The 21649-nt window shown below is 43.4% G+C and overlaps 1 protein-coding gene across 1 annotated transcript in view; it reads right to left on the reverse strand.

Annotated features, from left to right (window-relative positions):
* Window positions 1–19126, reverse strand: part of SORT1 (sortilin 1) — an 84751-nt gene extending 65625 nt beyond the window's left edge. The window contains exon 1 of the mRNA XM_049765841.1: window positions 18790–19126. Coding sequence (XP_049621798.1) covers window positions 18790–19101 — 312 coding nt within the window. The 5' untranslated portion in view covers window positions 19102–19126. The remainder of the gene's footprint in view (window positions 1–18789) is intronic.
* Window positions 19127–21649: the final 2523 nt, after the last annotated feature.

The following is a 21649-nucleotide window of genomic DNA, read 5'->3' on the forward strand; positions in this document are numbered from 1 at the left end:
AAGTTTACCCTCTGGAAAAACTTCTGACAGAAATCTAAAAACTAAGGCTCAGTGTTAAGACATTCTCTAGATGACAGCCCATCAATAGTGAAACTATGACTACCAAAGGATATTAAGAGCCTATAGCTTGGGCAGAGAGATAAAATTAAGAGCCCATTCGTTGTCAGAGGAAGGGTGCCTCTGTATGCAGCTGCCATCATGTATGCAGCTGCCTCCATGAATGCAGCTGACCCCACTTTGATCTCTAGCACCCTATGTGGCTCAATTCCAGTCAAAAATCATCTCTGAGCTTAAGAAGAGAATAAGCCCTGAACAAAGCAGGGTGCCCCAAAACAAACAAAAATGTCTACTTTTTAAACTACCTACACATACCGTTTTCTCTTGATAATCCATTTCCTCGGGGGGAAATATGCTCTCTAACCCACTGAAACAATAAGGATCAAATGAGACAACATACAAAAAGCCAAGGTACTGGTGATCCCTGAAGCCTGAGAATAGGAGGCTTCCAGATCCCCATCGAGGGAACACTGGGATCATAGGTAGGAAGCAGTGGTATGCAAAGGAGATATGGAACACAACCTGGGTGAAGTCCTTACAAGCAGGAAGGAAGTCTTATCAGACTACAGTTCTGTTAGATACAACATTGCTAAGGTCATAAAACATGAGTCAAAAATAAGATCACAAATGTTCCAGTCCTCACGGAAACTATTCTTAGACATGAAAATGTTACACATGCAACATTATAAAAGTTTTCAAATCTGCTCAATTATTAAGAGTTTTCTGAGGCAGAATGATATGGAAAAAAAGCACACAGTTAATAATCAGTCATGAATTTTGTTTCCTATTCTACCACAACTGGTGTGAATTTAAGCAATACAACTTAACTTTATCATAGGGACAAGGGAGCTGAAAAGCCAATCTTCCTTTCCTTTATTTTGGGGGTGGGATGGGGCAATTGGGGCTACACTTGCAGCTACTCAGGGGACCATGCTGTAAAAGGGATCAAAGCCAAGCTTGTGCATGTAAAGTATGCACACTAGTACTTTGAGCTATTGCCCTGCCTCCAATCTTTCTTATCCCTATGTTTTAAAATTATATGACTCATTACAGAGTTATCTTAAGAGCTCCTGCATAGGATATAAGGAAGTATTGTAATGGGATAATGAGTGGTCAAAGGCAACAAAACCTGGTCTACAAAACTGAGCTTGCTATGGAGGGTAGGCAGGATGGAGAAGAGAGAAATATTGGAACAATCTGGTGGAATGTGTGATACTGGGATATTGTATGCAAGAAACCCTACTATCATTAATAGTATTATAAATCATGGTGATTCAAAATAATATTTTTTTAAATATTAATCCCCTGCACTACAGAAAATTCAGTGACTTTGAGCCAGAACGATAGTACAGCAGGTAGGGAGCTTGCCTTACATGAAGCAACCTGGGTTCAATCCCCAGCATCCCATAAGGTCACTCAGCCCTGTTAAGAGGGATCCCTGAAAGCAGAGCCAGAGAACACTTCTGGGCGTGACCCCAAACAAAAATACCCAAGGGCAAAAAAAAAATCATTGACTTAAGGAGGAAAAGTTATATAACATTTTAACTTTTTCTTTTTGTGTTTGTGGGGGGGGGGGTCACACAGTGGTACTCAGCACTTATTCTGGCTCTGTGCTCAAGAATTACACCTGGTGGGGCTAAGTGATCATATGGGATTTCTGGGAATCAAACCCAGGTCAACCACATGCAAAGCAAGAGCCCTTCTCACTGTACTACCACTCTGGTATTAAATTCTTTCCCAACATAATTATATTTTCCTTGGGTAATTTTGATTTTATTGTTTTGTTTTGTTTTAGGAAGGGCACACCCTGTGACAACACACAGGCCACACCCAGTGACCTCCAACGGCTATTCCTGGCTCTGCACTCAAGAATTACTTCTGGGGGGCCGGTGTGGTGGCGCAGGAAGTAAGGTGTCTGCCTTGCCAGCGCCAGCCTAGGACGGACTGTGGTTCGATCCCACGGTGTCCCATATGGTCCCCCAACCCAGGAGCGACTTCTGAGCGCACAGCTAGGAGTAATCCCTGGGCATCACCGGGTATGGCCCAAAAAACAAAACAAAACAAAAAGTGAACTTAAAACAAATCGTAACACTAGATATATAAATTAGGCTCTTAGAATTGAGAGAAAATCTGCTGAATGGTACTATTTGGTGGTGGTTGTGGTGGGATTTGGGTCCTACCTGGCCGTGCTCAAGGCCGACTAATGAGGCTCTGTGCTCAGGACGGACTCCCAGTGGTGCTCAGGGACCACATATGGGGCCAGGTTTGAAACAAATGCCATACCATATTAAAATTAATTAGTCATGCTACAGAAAAATATCATCATTTCTAATGAGCCACATCATTAAGGGAGACTAACTAAAAAGGCAGATAAATCATTTGGAAAGTTTTCCATAAAAATAAGACAAGGAAACCTAGGCCATTTGCACTTCAAATGATGCGCTTCGATTCTAAAGAAACATAATTGTGGAAAATTCTACCCCTTCGAGACAGGCATTCTATTTTCACTCACTCACTCACTCACTACCATTGTCATAATATTTGTTAGTATAGTTATTTCTCTGACTAAACTCGCCACTCTTTGTGGTAAGCTTCATATCATGGGCTGGTCCTTCCAGGCCTCATCTCTTTTGTCTCTGGATATTATTACAATAATGTCTTATTTTTCTCTCTCTTTTTTTTTTTTTTTTGGTTTTTGGGCCACACCCGGCGATGCTCAGGGGTTACTCCTGGTTGTCTGCTCAGAAAATAGCTCCTGGCAGGCACGGGGGACCATATGGGACACTGGGATTTGAACCAATCACCTTAGGTCCTGGATTGGCTGCTTGCAAGGCAAACACCGCTGTGCTATCTCTCCGGGCCCCTGATTTTTCTTAAATCCCACAGATGAGTGAAATTATTCTGTGTCTATCTCTCTCCCTCTGACTCATTTCACTAAGCATAATAGTTTCCATGTCCATCCATGTATAGGAAAATTTTCAGAATTTCATTTTTCATGATGGTCGCATAGTATTCCATTGTGTATATGTACCACAGCTTCTTTAGCCACTTATATGCTGTCAGGCATCTTGGTTGTTTCCAGATTCTGGCTATTGTAAATAGCACTACAATGAATATAAGTGTGCAGAAGGCATTTTTTTTTTTTTTTGTTTTTGGGCCACACCCAGTAACGCTCAGGGGTTACTCCTGGCTATGTGCTCAGAAGTTGCTCCTGGCTTGGGGGACCATATGGGACACCGGGGGATCGAACTGCGGTCCGTCCAAGGCTAGCGCAGGCAAGGCAGGCACCTTACCTTTAGCGCCACCGCCCGGCCCCGCAGAAGGCATTTTTGTATTGTGCTTTGTATTCCTAGGGTATATCCCTAGGTGTGGTATAGCTGGATCATATGGGAACTCAATTTCCAGGTTTCGGTTGTGTGTTGTTTTGGGCCAAGCCCAGTGGCACTCAGGGGTTATTCCTTGCTCTGTGCTCAGAAATCGCTCCTGGCAGGCTCAGGAGGCCATATGGGGTGCGGGGATCAAACCCAGGTCTGTCCTGGGTCACCAGCATGCATGGGAATGCCCTACTGCTGTGCTATCTCTTCAGCCCCTCAATTTCCAGGGTTTTTTTAATTTTTGTTTTAGGAATCTCCATATTGTTTTTCATATAGGTTGGACTAGACGGCATTTCTACCAGCAGTGAATGAGAATTCCTTTCTCTCCACATCCCTGCCAGTACAGATTGTTCTTGTTCTTTGTGATGTGTGCCAGTCTCTGTGGCGTGAGATGATACCTCATTGTTTTGATTTGCATCTCCCTGATAATTAGTGATGTGGAGCATTTTTTAATGTGCCTTCTGGCCATTTGTATTCTGTTGTGTCTGTTCATTTCTTCTCATTTTTTGATGGGGTTAGATGTTTTTTTCTTGTTAAGTTCTGTCAGTACCTTGTATATCTTAAATATTAACCCCTTATCTGATGGGTTTGGGAAAAGTTTCTCCCATTCTGTGGGTTGCCTTTGTATCCTAGTCACTATTTCCACTGAGGTGCAGAAGCTTCTCAGATTAATATAGTCCTATCTGTTTTTCTCTGCTTCCAGGTGAAAATCCAAAAACCATCAGAAAGATCAATGAAAGCAAAAAGTGGTCCTTTGAAAAAATAAACAAGTTTGATAAACCACTAGCAAAACTCACAAAGAAAGGGAGAGAAAGAAACTTAATAAACTGGATTAGAAATGAAAAGGGGGGGCCCCGGAGAGATAGCACAGCGGCGTTTGCCTTGCAAGCAGCTGATCCAGGACCAAAGGTGGTTGGTTCCAATCCCGGTGTCCCACATGGTCCCCGGTGCCTGCCAGGAGCTATTTCTGAGCAGACAGCCAGGAATAACCCCTGAGCACCGCTGGGTGTGGCCCAAAAACCAAAAAAAAAAAACTTTCAAGAGGAAATAATACCAATACTTTTCAGGCTCTTTCAGGAAATTGAAGAAACATAAACATTCCAAAAAGTTTTACTTCAAAATAATTTTTATGAAGCTAACATCACCTTGATACCAAAACCAGAGAGAGATACTGTAAAAATAAGAAAACTACAGACTGGGGCTGGAGAGATAGCATGGAGGTAAGGTGTTTGCCTTTCATGCAGAAGGTCATTGGTTTGAAGCCCGGTGTCCCATATGGTCCCCCGTGCCTGCCAGAGCAATTTCTGAGCATGGAGTCAGGAATAACCCCTGAGCACTGCTGGGTGTGACCCAAAAACCACAAAACAAAATGAAACAAAACAAAACTACAGACTTCAGGCCAGAAAGACAGCATGGAGGTAGGGTATTTGCCTTGCATGCAGAAAGACAGTAGTTAGAATCCCGGCATCCCATATGGTCCCCCAAGCCTGCCAGGAGCAATTTCTGAGCGTAGAGCCAGGAGTAACCCCTGAGCACTGCCAGGTGTGACCCAAAAACTGAAAAAAAAAAAAAGAAAAAGAAAAGAAAACAAGAAAACTACAGACCAATATCCCTGATGAACACAGATGCAAAGATCCTCAACAAAATCCTGGCAAATAGGATCCAACACACCTCATCAAGGTCATACACCATGACCAAGTAGGTTTCATTCCAGGAATGTAAGGATGGTTTAACGTATGTAAATCAATCAACATAGTACACCATATCAACAAAAGGAAAAATAAAAACCATACGATCATATCAATAGATGCAGAGAAAGCATTTGATAAAGTCTAACATCCATTCATGATAAAAACTCTCATCAAGATGGAAATAAAAGGAACTTTTCTCAATATAGTCAAGGCTATCTACCACAAGCCAATGGCAAATATTATTATCAAAGGAAATAAACCAAAAGCCTTTTCTTTAAAATCTGGTACAAGACAAGGCTGCCCTCTCTCACCACTCCTATTCAACATAGTGCTGAAAGTTCTTGCCATAGTGATTAGGCAAGCAAAAGATATTAAGGGCATCCAGATAGGAAAGAAGTCAAGCTCTTACTGTTTGCAGATGACATGATACTGTATCTAGAAACCCCTAAAGATGCAACCAAAAAACTTCTAGAAATTAGCAAATTTTAAAATGTTCACATTTAATTGCCATAACTCAGTCTTTTTCATTTCAAAGAAAAGAAAGTCATGACTAGAAGTGTCTCTGTTGAGGGTGACTGGACCATAAAGTCTCAGTGCTCACCCACTGCATGGTGCTTGGGCACACTAAGCTCTATATAGCCCCCCACCTTTGAACATGTTACCATCAGTGGGGAGAGTTCACTGGCAACTTTATATTTCTTCTTTTTGGAGTGTGGGGGAGCACAGTGGTTTACAAAGTGTTATTAATAGGACTTCATAAGGGGCCGGGTAGGTGGCGCTGGAGGTAAGGTGTCTGCCTTGCAAGCGCTAACCAAGGAAGGACCACGGTTCGATCCCCCGGCGTCCCATATGGTCCCCCCAAGCCAGGGGCGATTTCTGACCACAGAGCCAGGAGTAACCCCTGAGCGTCAAATGGGTGTGGCCCAAAAACCAAAAAAAAAAAAAAAAAAAGGACTTCATACAGGAACTATTCCAGCAACACATCCTCCTCCCATGTGCCTGTCTACTTCCCTCCACCACTGTCCCAGGGTCTCTCACCTACCTTCCCCACCCTTGTGGTAAGCTTCCTGCTAAAGACAAATTCTCAGTTTCTGTTGACTTTGAGCCTTTAGTTATTTCTCAATTCTGTTTCTTCATATTCCAAATGGAAGAGAAATTTTCTGGCTGCCTTTACTCAACATGTAATTCTCCATGATATCCATCCACATGGTAGTAAATCCTACCACTTTTTTTTTCCCTTCAAGCTGAATAGTATTCCACTATCTATCTGAGTCAATTTCTTTATCCACTCATTTGCTCTTGGACACTTGGGTTGCTTCCAGATTTTGGCTATTATAAAGAATGCTTGGCAACCATTTAGTCATGATCAAGGATCTACTTAAATGATGCCTCAGTGAGACCTTCCTGAAGTATCCACTATAAAAGCCTCTGCTGATAATTCTCTCATATTATTTATTTTCTTTGTGGCACTTATCACATTTATAATAACATATTTGTTTAATGTCTGTGGGTTCATCAGGTCAGGGATCTGATCTGTTGGGCCACACATTAGTTCCCAGGTCTCTAAAATGCAAATATGTGATCCATATGCAGAGAGCTGGTACATGGTAGAGCAAGGATTCAAACTCAGCTCTGACTCAAAACCAAGAACTTCTTGAGCTTTCCCACTTACACTCCCTTTCTGCCGAGGGAAATTTTAAACAACCCTGGACAAATAAAATAGGTGTACAACTCAGACATTTACTGATAACAAAGAATATTTTGTTTTAAAACATTTCTACATCTCCCACATTCAGTGACACAACCCCACATGGGGCTGTAGACCAGTTTCTGAAGCTAGGCTCTGTGCCAGTGGTCCTCAAACTACAGCCCGCAGGCCACATATGTATTTGTTCCCGTTTTGTTTCTTCACTTCAAATTAAGATATATGCAGTGTGCATAGGAATTTGTTTATAGTTTTTGTTTTTACTATAGTCCGGCGAGTTGAGGGACAGTGAACTGGCCCCCTGTTTAATAATTTTGAGGACCACTGCGTCTAGACCATATTATATTTTGGAGGCAGGGGCTAAAACTGATGATGCTCAGGGACTACTACTGGCTATGTGCTCCGGAACCACTCTTGGTGGGCTCAGAGGACTATAGGGGATGTTGGGGACCAAACCCAGGTTGGCCCCGTGCCAGGCAAATGCTTTACCTGCTTTACTATCGGGCCCTGAGACCATACATTTAATGTGTATTCTTTCTCCAACACTCTGATGCAAAAGTGGTAAAGGAACTAAAGTACAAGTGTGGTATTCCTTTAAGGAGTTTATAATCTAGGGAAGAAATATTAAAAAATGAAACTGCAATACAAATCAGAATACCAGATAAGTGTTGTATTAGTGGTATTGTTGAATGTTGTAGGAGAGCAGAAAAAAAAACAGAGTTGGGCAACCATTCGGACAGAAAAAGGCCATGAGAACAAGATGGGGAAGCAACAGAGCACAAGGCCAACTGAAGAGACTGATGAGGTCATTGAAATTGGAACAGAGGGTTAACACAGGCCAGCAGATGAAGCAAGAGTAGCTTAAAGAATATGCATGTAATAAAAAATTCCATTAGTCTGCTCTGGTTTCAAGCAAAGTTCTTGAGAGACTTCTATCACATCTCATGAATATTTCTTAGACTGTAGGGGTCAGCAAGGCACAGTGGACAGTGTTTCCCATAGGGGTGATACTGGTGGATGGGGGAGGCCATAGTGGCTGCAGGATCAACTGAGAGTGCTTCCTTTTGCTAGCTTATAGAAGGAATATTTCCAAAGGGGTGCTGAGTGATTGTTTTCTAAAAAGGGGGAGGCAGCCAAATAAGTTTGGGAACCTCTGAGTTAATGAAAAGAGTAGACCCTGTCAATTTACAGCCATCAATTCTAAGTAATCTAGAGCCTTTGAAGAAGTATCCTTCATCTTATCCTCCCTTTTCTTTAATTATAAGTCCAAGAACATAAGAAGTGTACATTATTTTTTATTGCATTTTGGGGAGGTCCTAAGCAGTGCTCAGGGGATTTGCCAGGAGCCACTCCAGGCACTATTCAGCCAACCACTTCAGGCAGAACTATGTGGAGCTTCTTGGCCCTGTAGTAACATGAATCTCCAAGCCATCCCAAATTATGCTGGGGTACTACCAGGGCCATACCCAGAGGTGTTTGGGGGACCTGACAGGGTCCAAATTTTGAGCTACTTTCCTAACCCCAAATTGTACATATCTCATAATTAAGACTTTATTTCTATGAGTACCTATAAGTTTTTTTGTTTTTGGTTTATACCCCCCAAAAAAATGTGTTCAGGGGTTACTCCTAACTCTGCACTCAGGAGTTACTCTTGGTGGGCCCAGGGGACCATAAGGGATGTCAAAATCGAAGCTGGGTGGGCTTCTGGCAAGGCAAATGCCCTACCCACTGTTCTATTGCTCCAGCTCCACCCAAAAAATTTTTTAAAAATTGCAGGGCCGGAGAGATAACATGGAAGTAAGGCGTTTGCCTTGCATGCAGATGGACGATGGTTCGAATCTTGGCATCCCATATGGTCCCCCGAGCCTGCCAGGAGTGATTTCTGAGTGTAGAGCCAGGAGTAATCCCTGAGCGCTGCTGGGTGTGACCCAAAAACAAAACAAAAAAAAATTTTTTTTTTTTTTTGTGGTTTTTGGGTCACTCCCGGCAGTGCTCAGGGGTTACTCCTGGCTCCATGCTCAGAAATTGCTCCTGGCAGGCACGGGGGACCATATGGGACGCTGGGATTCGAACCGATGACCTCTTGCATGAAAGGCAAACGCCTTACCTCCATGCTATCTCTCCAGCCCCCCCAAAAAAAAATTTTTTTTAATTGCAATCTTGGGGAAAAAATTTAAGGGCATATACACATATGAGCATCTAAGTATCAATGTATCCAAAACTTTCAGATACTTGTAAAAACAGATGAATATTAAATTCCATATTATTTCAAGCTCCACTTGGAGTTACTGATGTTATTAGTACATCCATCTCATATAAAAAAAAAAAACCTAAGACTTTCCTCTGCACTTTTCCTGAGCAATTGTGATACTTAAGACATCACTGCATATTAAGGATGAAGGTGGTTCAGCTGAGACTATGTGTCCAGTGTCACCACAGGCCTGGATTTATGATCCCAATTAACCACTGTTTCATTCAGCTCTCAAAGTAACAAATTAAAATTCTGATGCACAGCCAAGGATGTTGCTCATCAGTGAGCACTGGTATGAGGTCCTGGGTTCAATTCCTAGCACCACAAAAGAAAAATGTTAATGCACTCATGAAGGTTGAAAGAACACATTTGCTTCTTAACATTTCTGCCACGTCTGCCCATCTTGACTCACTCTCATTCTTGCCACCTCTACTCAAGCTTTCTCTCAACCCTGCCAAGTGATAAAACTAAATACATTTGTGCCTCATCTGTTTTATACATATGTTCCTCTAAAGTTGGTTCCAGGACTGCATTTATCAAATCATTTCACTGATAATTGGGTCATGTGGATTCAGTAACAAGTAAATAAGCTTATTAAGGAATGACACAAATCATACACAGCCTGAGATACAGAGATTAGGACATTTGTTTTGCATGCAGTAGTTCTCAGTTTGATTCCTGGCACTACATGTGGTCCTCCAAATGTCATCAGGAATGATTCCTTAGCACAGAATTGGGAGTAGAGTCGAAGCACTTCCAGGTGTGGCCAAACCCTTCCTGCATCTCCAAATCTCTCTCTCTCTCTCTCTCTCTCTCTCTCTCTCTCTCTCTCTCTCTCTCTCTCTCTCTCTCTCTCTCTCTCTCTCTCTCTTTCTCTCTCTCTCTCTCTCTCTCTCTCTCACACACACACACACACACGTTTTTATACATGTGGTACTTGTAGGGTTTCAAAACATTTTCATACACATGCCCTCTTCAAAACTTTATGATAATTTTCTACTTTATATAACTAGACTTAAAAAGAATCACTGTGCTCTGTTAAGGGTACTATAACCTTAAGGAGCAGGAGAGAATTCATAATTAGATGACTTACAATTCCAGTATACAGCTCTGCTCCATCCCTATGTTGACTTACAATATTTGTGAAACACTTCCAAATGTAATTCCATGTTATGAGACATCTATCTGTGTTCTATTCCAGCTCTCGGCCCATAAGCAAATAAGTCACATAGCTTCTTAGTGAAAACAAGACATTTAATCAGCTAATCAATAGAAAAATCAAACTGTTAAGACCATTATCAGCAAGAGCAGTTTCAAGAGATAACCTTGTTCACAAGTGTTCAGAAAAAACCCATTTGTAGGGTGTCAGAAAGTAATACAGCAAGTAGGTAACTACCTTGCATGCGCTAACCCCAATTTGAACTCCTGGCATCACATATGGTCCTCAAAGGACCACTAGGAGTGATTCCTGAGCAGAAAGCCAAACACTGAGCACCATCAAGTGTGAACTCACCTTCCTCCCCTGTGAAAAGCAACAAAAACAAAACTTCTCAGTTGACCCTTCAAATAATCCAAGAGTCTCTTTTCTAATTTGTTTGAAGGAGGAAGTTTCTTTTTTTTTTGGGGGGGGGGGGTGGGGGGTCACACCTGGCAGCACTCAGGAGTTACTCCAGGCTCTAAGCTCAGAAATCGCCCCTGGCAGGCGCAGGGGACCATATGGGATGCCGGGATTCGAACCACCATCCTTCTGCATGAAAGGCAAATGCCTTACCTCCATGCTATCTCTGGGGCCCCTGAAGGAGGAAGTTTGAGACCATTCCTAGTAATGCTCTGGGGCTACTCCTGGTTCTCTATTTGGAAGGAACTCAGTACTTGGAAGTACCCAGGGGCCATACAGTGCTGGGAATAAAAGCAGGGTCAGCCACTGCAAAGCAAGTGCCTTACTCCTCGTACCATCTCTCTGACCCCTTTTCTAGTTAAAAAAAATGTTTTTAACTAAAGGGTGATAGAAGTGAAGCAATTATTTATCATTACACAGCTATGAAGCAGCAGAGTTAGGACTCAAATATTGGTATTAAAATAGTGTTGGGGGCTAGAAAGCTAGTACAATAGGTAGGGTGCTTGCCTGGCACGCAATTGACCCTGGTTTGATCCCCAACAATATATATGTTCCTCTTGGATACTGCCAGAAGTGATCTGTAAGCAAAGCCAGGTGTGGCCCAGAAACAAAAAACAAAAACAGACTAGCAAACTGGTTCAACTGTAATGTTAGAAGCTAAACTTTAAGAGCATACTAGAAGAAAATAACAAACCTGTTAACAAAACAAACAAGAGAGACACTTAAGTTTACCTTTTTAAGAAGGGTAAACATACATTTTCTTTTTTGTTTGTTTTGTTTTCAGGCCACAACCAAAACAGTGTTTGCAGTTTATTCCTGGTTTTCTGCACTCAGGTATCACCCCTGGCAGGGTTAGGAGAAACATATATGTATGGAGCTTGAGAGAGAACCTGAGTCAGACATATACAAAGTAAACATCCAACGTGCTGTATTATTATTATTATTATTATTATTATTATTACTATGGTTGTTGTTATTGTTGTTGTTGGGCCATACCTGGCAGTACTCAGGGTTTACTCCTTGCTTTATGCTCAGAAATCTCTCCTAGCAGGCATAGGGGACTATATTTGATGCCTGGGATGAAACCTGCGTAGGCCATGTGCAAGGCAAACACCCTACCCGCTGTGCAAAACTAAACCAAACTAATTTTTAGTTTCGATAAGATGGCAAACACATTATTTACAAATGAAAATAAATCATGACATCTTATTAAACATACTAAATTCTAGGGACCAAAGAACTAGTACAACAGGTAGGGCATCTGGGTTCTATCTCTGGCACCACTAGAAGTGATCCCTGAGCACAGAGCCCTGAGCACATCTGGGTGAGGGCAAGTGCCCTCCTCCGAAGAAAAAGAGTAACAAAAATCCCTAGGTTTCTAATTAGCTCAGGGTTAATATGCTAGTGTAAGATGACTATTTCCAAGACAGCAACAAGAAAGGGGGGAAGCTTCAATTTTAACCAAATACTCTAGGGAAAGGGAAAAACAATTCTGTAATACTATTGTTTGCTTTTAGACCATCTAAATTAGAGCTTTAATTAGCATTATAGGTTTTATCTTATAAGGAAAGAAAAGTGCTATAATTAATAACAGTCAAATATCTTTCAAAATTATAGGGGGAAGGCTCTGCCTATATTTAAGAAAACTCATATTTCACTTAAGTAAGCTCTGGAAGTGGTAACAAATTACCCCCAGATGTGAAATCTATGCTATGTTCAAGTTCCACTGGGAAGTAGAATAACCACAATTTGCTTCTAAATTAGGATCAACCAATAAACATTTGTGATCACAACCTCTGGCCTCTGTTTCTTCCATATAAATCGCAAAACTTTTAAGAACACTTTAAATCTAGTCTAAAACTTTTAATATTATAGAGGAGGAATTAGAGCCAGATACTGAAATGCAATGCAGAAAATAAATACACAGAAAATTTCTTCAACAAAACACTACAGACTCTAATGGAAGATTTTGTTCCTGTGGTTTCCTGAGTCTGGGTTGAGGGTACAGAGGAAAAAAATAGCCTCGATCTTGGAAAAACAAAACAAGACAACATACATGCCCAGCATTCACCCAACAGCATCACTAGGCGAGGGTCTGCCATAAAAATTCATTCAATTCAGGCAAGTTCGAGCCACTTATTACCAACCCCACTGTGACCAGAGTCACCATTATAAAAACCAATAAATCTTCTTAGAACTGACTGAAATTAACCAGCTTGTTCTTCAAGTCCCATTGCCCCCCAAACTCGCCTACATACAGATGAGTGAGGCCCCTGAAAGATTAGGAATAAAAATGTTTGACCAACTTCCAAAAAAGAGGATTTAAAGATGCAATAGAAACTGGGTTACAAAGGGGAACTGAACAGTTTTAGAAATTGACCAATTTTTTCCTCATATTCATAATATTTCTGGACTTACTCCATCTAGCTCTTTGGTAGAAAAAGCTGAATTGTATTTGTTTTGTTTTGTTTGGGATGGCCATACCCTGTGATGTCCAGGGCTTACTCCTGGCTCTGTACTCAGGGATCTCTCCTATGTTGCTCGGGGACCATAGGCACAGAGCAGCGTATCAAACCTGGGTCAGCCATGTGCAAAGTGTCCTACCTTCTGAATGATCTTTCTGGACCACCTGGAAAGCTGGATTGTAAACTAAATGTCAAAGTTGACAGTCCTATCTATCTTAATATTAGTGTCTGAACATATAAAATATCTGAGCATTGGGGTCTGAGCAAGAGCACAGTGGTAGGGCATGGCTGATCCAGGACAGACTGTGGTTTGATCTCTGGCATCCCAGATGGTCCCCCAAGCCAGGAGCGATTTCTGAGCACATAGCCGGGAGTAATCCCTGAGTGTCACTGGGTGTGGCCCATACAACAAAACAAAACAAAAAATTATCTGCACATCATAGTTTTTCAAGTTTCAAAGTACAGCCTCCTTTATGTAAAAGACAGCTCGCTTTATGCAAAATTGTGAGCTGGGGTGAGAGAGGAAGGGAAGAAGCAAAAGAAACATTTCTCTGAGTGCTACAACTCAGCGTGAAGTACTGCCCTTCCTATGAGGATCACGCAAGGGGAACAAGCCAACTAGGACAAAGTTGGCCAACCAGCCTCTGCAGACACCCGCTGAGAGTTCAATGCCTGTTGGCAAGGGCTGATTGGAAATTAGAGAGAGGTGAAGAAATGGTTAATAACCTCTGTGAACTTGACGGGAAAGATCAGATCAAAACAGGAGGATGAAGAGCCTACTGGTATCATGACCATTATTGAAAAAAAAAAAAAAGAAAGAAAGAAAATCATTAGTAACTGAGCAGAATGTAAGACTTCTTTCAATTATTCCACTAACAGGAGACTCTTTGATTTCTAATTAAAAATCACTATGCACAGAGCCAAATATTTGAATCAATAGAGAACTTATTGTCACAATGCCCTCTTTGGGAGCCATTGTAGTCTTACTGACTAGTTCTCCATCTCACCTCAAGCAAATTGCAGGTGAAGAACTGCCTTTCCACAAAGAAATAGCATACCTTATTAAATCTGCTATATTTCTGAGACCACTGACTCAGAAATCATCTGGATAATTCCACTACTTAAGAATGATTAATAGCGGGTAGAAACGTCGTGAAAATTTTGCTCTTTCTTCTAACCTAGACCAACAGAATTCATTTTCTTGACCCAGAAAGAATGGATAAAACAGGATTCCAAAGATTCAAACAGAGAGGGGTGATGTGGAGTGCTTGGTAAGGCAGTATGGAGAGAGGCTCAATAGTGGAATAAATGGGGCAGTTAGAAAGTTTCGAGATCACTTAAAGGTACTGACCTTCAAAGCTCTGGGTATTAAAATGATCCATAACAGGTGGAGAGCAGCAGCTCCCTGAAGCCTCCAAAGGCACATTCAGTCTTGTCAGCCTGGACTCAGCCATGCCAGCCCCAGCAAACAAACACTCACATTCTTCTCAGAGCTGACACCACCATCCAGCACAGTCTCTCTACAGCACTTGTTTATTTAAGTAACCAGATGCTTTGATGCTGAAGTAGAAGTTGGGAAGTTATGTGTCAAGAAGTAATGATGGGTGAGAATGAGCAATCGTTATTGGCTTTATTAATTGTAAGTTGAAAAAGTTTTAAGGAAACTGTCAAATGGGCTGAACATGAGAATGAGAAGGAAATTATCTCAGCCACCACCATAACTCTGGCCAAGATATATCATCTGTTTCTTTAAGACAGTGTTTCATGCCTAACCTCAAAGGGGTGCTTATGGGAGGAATGTTTTGAAGCAATCCAACTTAGCAACCAACATTAAAAAAATTAATTTTTTTTAAGGCTTGCTCAATTTTCTTGTGTACAAAGGTTATGCATGTTAAGAAAACCCCAGACACTTGAAGGGATCAGTGGCATCAGTCCATTCAGAACTTACGGCAAAGGGAAGGTTATTCATTGAATCTATGAAAAAGTGCATATACTTGGATTCCATGAATGAAGAAATCCGAGTTACAGCTATTAAAGCCCAGGCCTAAAACCAAGAGAATATAAAAGCACAATTATGGTTCCTAAAAAAGATTAAATACTAATGTGTTTTCTTACATCAAGAAGGCTATAAAAACATTATCTAGGAGATTTCCAAAACCTCCTGGACTTTTCATTTTCCTGTCTGAATTATCTTTTCTCTGTATCTTAGCATCACCAGGCTCTAGTGTTTTAGGAGAGCATTCATATACATTAAAAATGTGGATTAATGTGGCTTGAAATGAACAGCAAGTTAAAAAAATATGAAGAAAACCAAGAACATTTGGCTTTTCTTGGGAATTAAGTCCTATAAACATAATAAGCATATATAGGAAAAGTGCTCTTTTTTTTTTTTTTTTTTTTGTGGTTTTTGGGTCACACCCGGCAGTGCTCAGGGGTTTTTCCTGGCTCTGCACTCAGAAATTGCTCCTGGCATGCACGGGGGACCATATGGGACGCCGGGATTCGAACCGATGACCTTCTGCATGAAAGGTAAATGCCTTACCTCCATGCTATCTCTCCGGCCCCGGAAAAGTGCTCTTAATGGCATGACGTTTTCTAGTTGTTTTTTGCCTATGAAAGTGATACTTTCATTTCACTGTTTATAAAGGGTCCAGAAGCACTAGATTTCCTTAATAAAGTTCAGAATAATTTCTTATGATTTCTAAAAACAGGATGGAAGAGCAGAGCAGGTAAAGGAGAGAGACCTATTTATTACAGGGCTACTTGAACCAACCATTTCTAAGGTGAAGACTATTAGATACACTTTTACCTCATATACATCTTACCAAAATGTTACAAGCTGTGAAAGCAACATCAAGGATGATGAACAAATGTAAAGAGTTGTTTAAGATTGTTACTTTGAGAAGGGGAGTACGAAACAGTAATTAAATAAACTTTGCATCATAGGAACACTGAAGAATAAGTGGTTTCAAATCTGCTCTTGAGTATATCAGGGTTATCCATCTCTTCCTTGAATACATATGACTATCATCTCAAACTAACGAGAAAAGACTTTGACTACAGAAATAAAAATGCAGGAGCAGGGGCTGGAGAGATAGCATAGTGGTAAGGCATTTGCCCTGCATGCTGCCGACCAGGAGGGACCTAGTTCGATTCCCAGCATCCAATGTGGTCCCCCAGCCTCCCAGTGGTGATTTCTGAGTACAGAGACAGGAGTAACCCCTGAGCGCCACTGGGTATGGCCCAAGAACCAACCACTTATTCAATAAATAACTAAATAAAGTTTTAAAAAATATGCAGGCACAGTAGTAGGCAAGGAGAGGTCAAGAGAAAAATCAGAAATTTAGAGTAAGAGTACTGTACTCGGACAGCTCAAGGAAGGAAGTAGTCCTGCCATATATCAAGCATCAGTATTGCAAAATGTTTCTGCCTATGAAATGGTACACCAGTGGTTTGACTTTTTTTTTTTTTTTCTCCCACTCATCAAATAGGAAGCCTTCTGATAGCCTCACTCCACCCCATCTTTCCCAACCGGTCACACCCTCTGCACTTGCTTGGTCATCTTTAAGCAGCTATTTCTTGGACTCCATCAGGCAGAGCTATTCCTAACAGCTTGTGCTTCAACTGTTGGCATCCTGTTCCCGGGTCTGAGAAACATGTAGGGTACATAGAGTCCAGGGAGGGAAAGCAAAAAGAGATTCGAGGGAAGACTGAGCTGAGGCTCATTGGCATCTACACAAAAACAAGGGCAGTTAATCACTCACCTAAGGCAACTCTTATCGAAAGAGGAAAAGGGCACAGTAAAAAGGCTAACAGACTAAATTAAAAACATGTCATGCTAACATAGGTAGATCCATTCGTTTGAGCAAAACGAGGGAGAGAGAAAGAGAGAGAGAAAGAGATAAACAGAAAGAGAGAAATGACTATACCGCGCAGGAACCAGGAGATTCCTAACAAGTAAATATTGTACTTCCAAAGTGTGCAGTGCCTGAACTGCTCGCCCCTGAAGAAAGCATGTAAAGTTGTAGAAAAGGAACCAGATCAAAACCAAATAAATATCTCTTGTTTCTTAACTGCTGGAGAGGTTTTGTCCCATCAGGACATCCTGGCCAGTCCTAAGTCTCAACAGAAGGTCATATTGAAAACCTTAAGCAACAACCTACATACATACATACATATATATCACAGTGATACTTTCATTTCATCGTTTATAAAGGGTCCAGAAGCACTAGATTTCCTTAATAAAGCTCAGAATGATTTCTTATGATTTCTAAAAACAGGATGGAAGAGCAGAGCAGGTAAAGGAGAAAGAACTCTTATAGAGCGACATATATATACATATACATATGTGTTACATATGAAAGCATTTTCTTAAAACTATTATCTCTTCCTGTTTTCCCACTTATGTCCTGCCAGGTGGGGGATGCTGTGGAGAGCCTAATAAATAGTTTGGGAGCGAGGTGCTCGGGGTCTTTTGAGGCAGTTTTACTAGCTGGCTCGAGGTTTTTTGGAGCTGGCGGTAGGCTGTCAAAGGACTTTACATCCAACCTTCTTGCTCCCTTTTACCCTCCTGTCTGTGTGGATTATTTGCCATGAAAAAATATCACCAAAATCTCTTTCCCCTCCAAGGGGATAGGGGAATGGAATCAATTTCTCATTCTGGGAGCTCTTTGAGAATCAACAGCATGCATGTATGTATGTCTATATATGCGAGCTCATGCATGTCATCCTTGCATCCGAGCTCTCATTCTTCATCCTATTTAAATGGCACCCAGTCAGTCACCCGAGGTGGGGGGAAATCCGTCATCTGTCGCCTGGGCCCAGCCTTCAGAGTAAGTCGGGACCCTTGGCTTTGCAACAAGCCAACTTCTAGAGATGGCGGTTACACCCCTCAGGCCGACCCCCATCATTTCCAGGATGGGTTCAAAACACTGAGATCGAATCAGGATTATTGATGCCACAGAAAAACCAACCAAAACCGTGTGTGTGTGTGTGTGTGTGTGTGTGTGTGTGTGTGTGTGTCTGTCTGTCTGTCTGTCTGTCTGTCTGTCTGTCTGTCTGTCTGTCCAACAGTGCAGCTTCAGGTGTGTGTGTCTATTTGGGAGGCCTTGTTTCTGACTTGGTGTTAGGGTCACTCTTGGGGTGTGTGTGTGTGTGTGTGTGTGTGTGTGTGTGTGTGTGTGTGTGTCTGTCTGTCTGTCTGTCTGTCTGTCTGTTTGGGAGGCACCCTGCCTTGCTCCTGGACTTGGTGTTGGGGTCACTCTTGGGGTGTGTTGTGTGTGTGTGTGTCTGTCTGCCTATTCAACAGTGCAGTTCCAGGGGTGTGTGTGTGTCTCTGTCTATGTGGGAGGCATCCAGCCTTGCTCCTGACTCGGTGTTAGGGTCACTCTTGGCAGTGCTTCGGGTGCGGGTGCGTGTGTGTGTGAACGGGCTGCCTCAGTTTGCAGAATGTATGTGTCTGTCTGTCTGTGTGTGTGTGCGTGCGTGCGTGTGTGTCGGCCTGCGCCGCACCGGGCCGCCGCCGCCTCGTCCTTCTCCTCCTCCTCCTCCTCCTCCTCCTCCTCCTCCTCCTCCTCCTCCTCCTCCTCCTCCTCCTCCTCCTCCTCGTCCGCCTCGGGCCCGGCTCACCTGGTGCGTGTTGTTGGCGAGGCGGGCGGCCAGGTCGGGGCCGTCGGGGCCGCAGCCGTCGCGAGGCCCTCGGGGGACGCTGCGGCGCCAACGGCCTCCGTGCGGGGGCAGCGGGCGTCCGGGCTGCGCGACCCTCCCGGGCCGGGGCCAGCGCACCGGGGCCGAGGGCGCGGGCGGCGGCGCGTCCAGCCGGTCGAGGCCGAGGCCGGTGGAAGGCGGCGGCAGCAGCAGGAGGACGAGCTGGACGAGGTGGACGAGGCGGACGAGGAGGCGCAGGCCGCCCGCACTCGCAGCTCCCCGGGGCCGCTCCATCGCCGACACCTGCCGCCCAGCGAGCGCGCCCGCCCGCCGCCCGCCTGCCTCGGCTCACTCCCGGCCACGCCCCCTCGGCGCCGGGGCTCCGCGCTGATTGGCCGCGCGCGGCCGGGCCTCTTCGCGCCTATTGGTCGCTGCTCCTGTCCGTCTCTCCGGCGACGCGCTTCTCATTGGCGGGCTTCGGAGATCCCGGACTCGGAGGCCGAAGCGCGACGCTGATGGGCTGGGCGCTAAGCCTAGAGGGCGGGGCCTAGGCGAGTGGGCGGGGCTTGCGGTGAGGTCATCCCCGCCCCTCGCCCTCGCTCCTGAGCTGCCCTGGAGTGCGCGTAGGAGTTCTCACTTTTTCTCTCTTTTTTTTTGTTTTTTGTTTTGTTTGTTCGTTTTTTTTCCTGAGGCACCCCAGCAAATTTCCTGCACCCCCAAATTGTAGTGGAGTCGGTCCCCCTCACTCTGCAATCCCAGGGAAACCGCTCCTGATGAGGGATGTCCCCCTGTTTTCTCTCAGTAAATTTCTCTCTTTGCTCACCTCAGCTGAGGGAACTGGGCTTTGTGGAGAACCCAAGTGGTTTCCTGCACCCCCAAATTGCAGTCGAGTCGGTCCCCACTCTGCAATCCCCCCCGGGAAATCGCTCCTGTTGAGGGATGCCCCCCTGTTTTCTCTCCTCAGGGAATTTCTCTCCCTCTTTGCTCACCTCAGCTGAGGGAACTGGGCTTTGTGGAGGACCCAAGTGCTTTCCTTCAGGGTTTTCGCATCAAAGTCATGGAAGATGCACCCCCGTGTTGGCTGAACCCTTTACAGGTTTTGGGGTGTCCTTGACTCTTGCAAGAGAAAAGTTCCTCCTCCACACCCACCTGGAGCCCCTTTTTGTTTCCTTCTGTGGAAGAAATTGCTAGCTGCATTTATCAAGTAGCTTTAGACATTAAGCACAGTGAAAAATCTCCTGCCCCCAATTCTTTATTTTTTTTAGGGGGGCCACATTCGGCGGCTCTTAGGGGTTACTCCTGGCTCTAGGCTCTGTGGCTGGCTCGGGGGACCATATGGAATGTAGAGGATGGAACCTGGCTAGGCCCATCCTGGGTGGGCCTTGTGCAAGGCAAATGCCCCTACTACTGCTGTGCTATCACTAATTTTGTCTTTGCCATAGTACCTTAATGTTGTAATACATGCATCCCACACTTTTGATTTTTCAGTAGATGTGCCCTCTTTTTTGGGGGGGGGGGCACACCTTGCAGTGCTCAGGGGTTACTCCTGATCTGTTATTTCGGTTTGGAGTTTTCTGATTTGTGTCTTTGTGTTCTGTTCAGCTAGAGCTATATTTTCTTTGATTTTCATGAGGATCCTCCATATTTCTATTCTAAACTCTTTCTCTGAGAGATTAATCATATGGTTGGTATTTTGTGGGTCATCAGAGCTATTCAGGGGTTACTCCTGGCTCTATACTCAGAAATCACTCCTGCCAGGCTCGGGGGACCATATGGGATGCTGGGATTAGAACCACCATCTTTCTACATGCAAGGCAAACGCCCTACCTCCATGCTATCTGTCTGGCCTCAAATGTGGTCTCTTAGCACCCCACTTCTCATAAATAAAACAAAACCCCTACGTGCTGTTTCCTCTATCATAGAAACTACTCCTAATTTCTGGAACATGCTTTGCAAGTAAAACCAGTTCTGCATATTACTCACTGTCCCTTTAGAATGCTAGAAATTGTTTCAGTAGAAGTGGTAGCATATGGAAACTATACAAGTAAAATATTTCATTATAAGTGGAAGAAACCCCGGAAGACAATGTAGTCATTAAAAGGCAAAGTATTTTCAGTGCGCCTTATCCAATGTTGACATTATAATCCTTCCAGTCACATGAACAACTAAGACCTGGAAAGTGAAAAGGTATTTGAATGGCACCCGAGCAAGATGATGGGAAAATGTCTTAGTCTTCCAGCTAAGTTAGTCTTCCAGTAGTTCTCAAGCTACTGAACTAACAATATAAAACTCCCTGGAAACTCAATACAAATTTTCTATTATCTTCCATGTGTCAACTTATTTTTTTAAAGTACTGATTAGTTTTTAATATATGTCAGCTACGGAGTAGATCACAAGACAGTCAGTTCCAACAGCATGTGATAGCTGGGTGAGGGGGGTGGTAGAGAAGGGCCATACAGGAATATTTCTTTGTTTGGGTGACACAAAGATGAATGGTCTATTGTCTTACTATCTGGAAAGAAAAAGATTAACTCAACAGTGCCATCTTCTGGAGAAACTGCCCAGTACACCTTAAAACTACTAATCTGTGGCAAGGGAGCTTGGGTACCTTACTTTTCGGTTTTGTTTGCGGGTACACATGGCTGAGCTCAGGCCTTATTTCTAGCTCTAAGCTCAGGATTTCCTCCTGATGGTGCTTGGTGAAACATATGTAGTGCCAGGGTTCGAACGTAGGTCCACTGCATGCAAGATAATTGCCTTCCTCGCTATATTATCTCCCCAGCCCCTGTATTTTAATTTGTTGCTTGTAGTTATGGCATGCTTCCAGAATACAAATTTTCTC

This window comes from Suncus etruscus, chromosome 19 (assembly GCF_024139225.1).
Source record: "Suncus etruscus isolate mSunEtr1 chromosome 19, mSunEtr1.pri.cur, whole genome shotgun sequence".
Lineage (NCBI taxonomy): Eukaryota > Metazoa > Chordata > Mammalia > Eulipotyphla > Soricidae > Suncus > Suncus etruscus.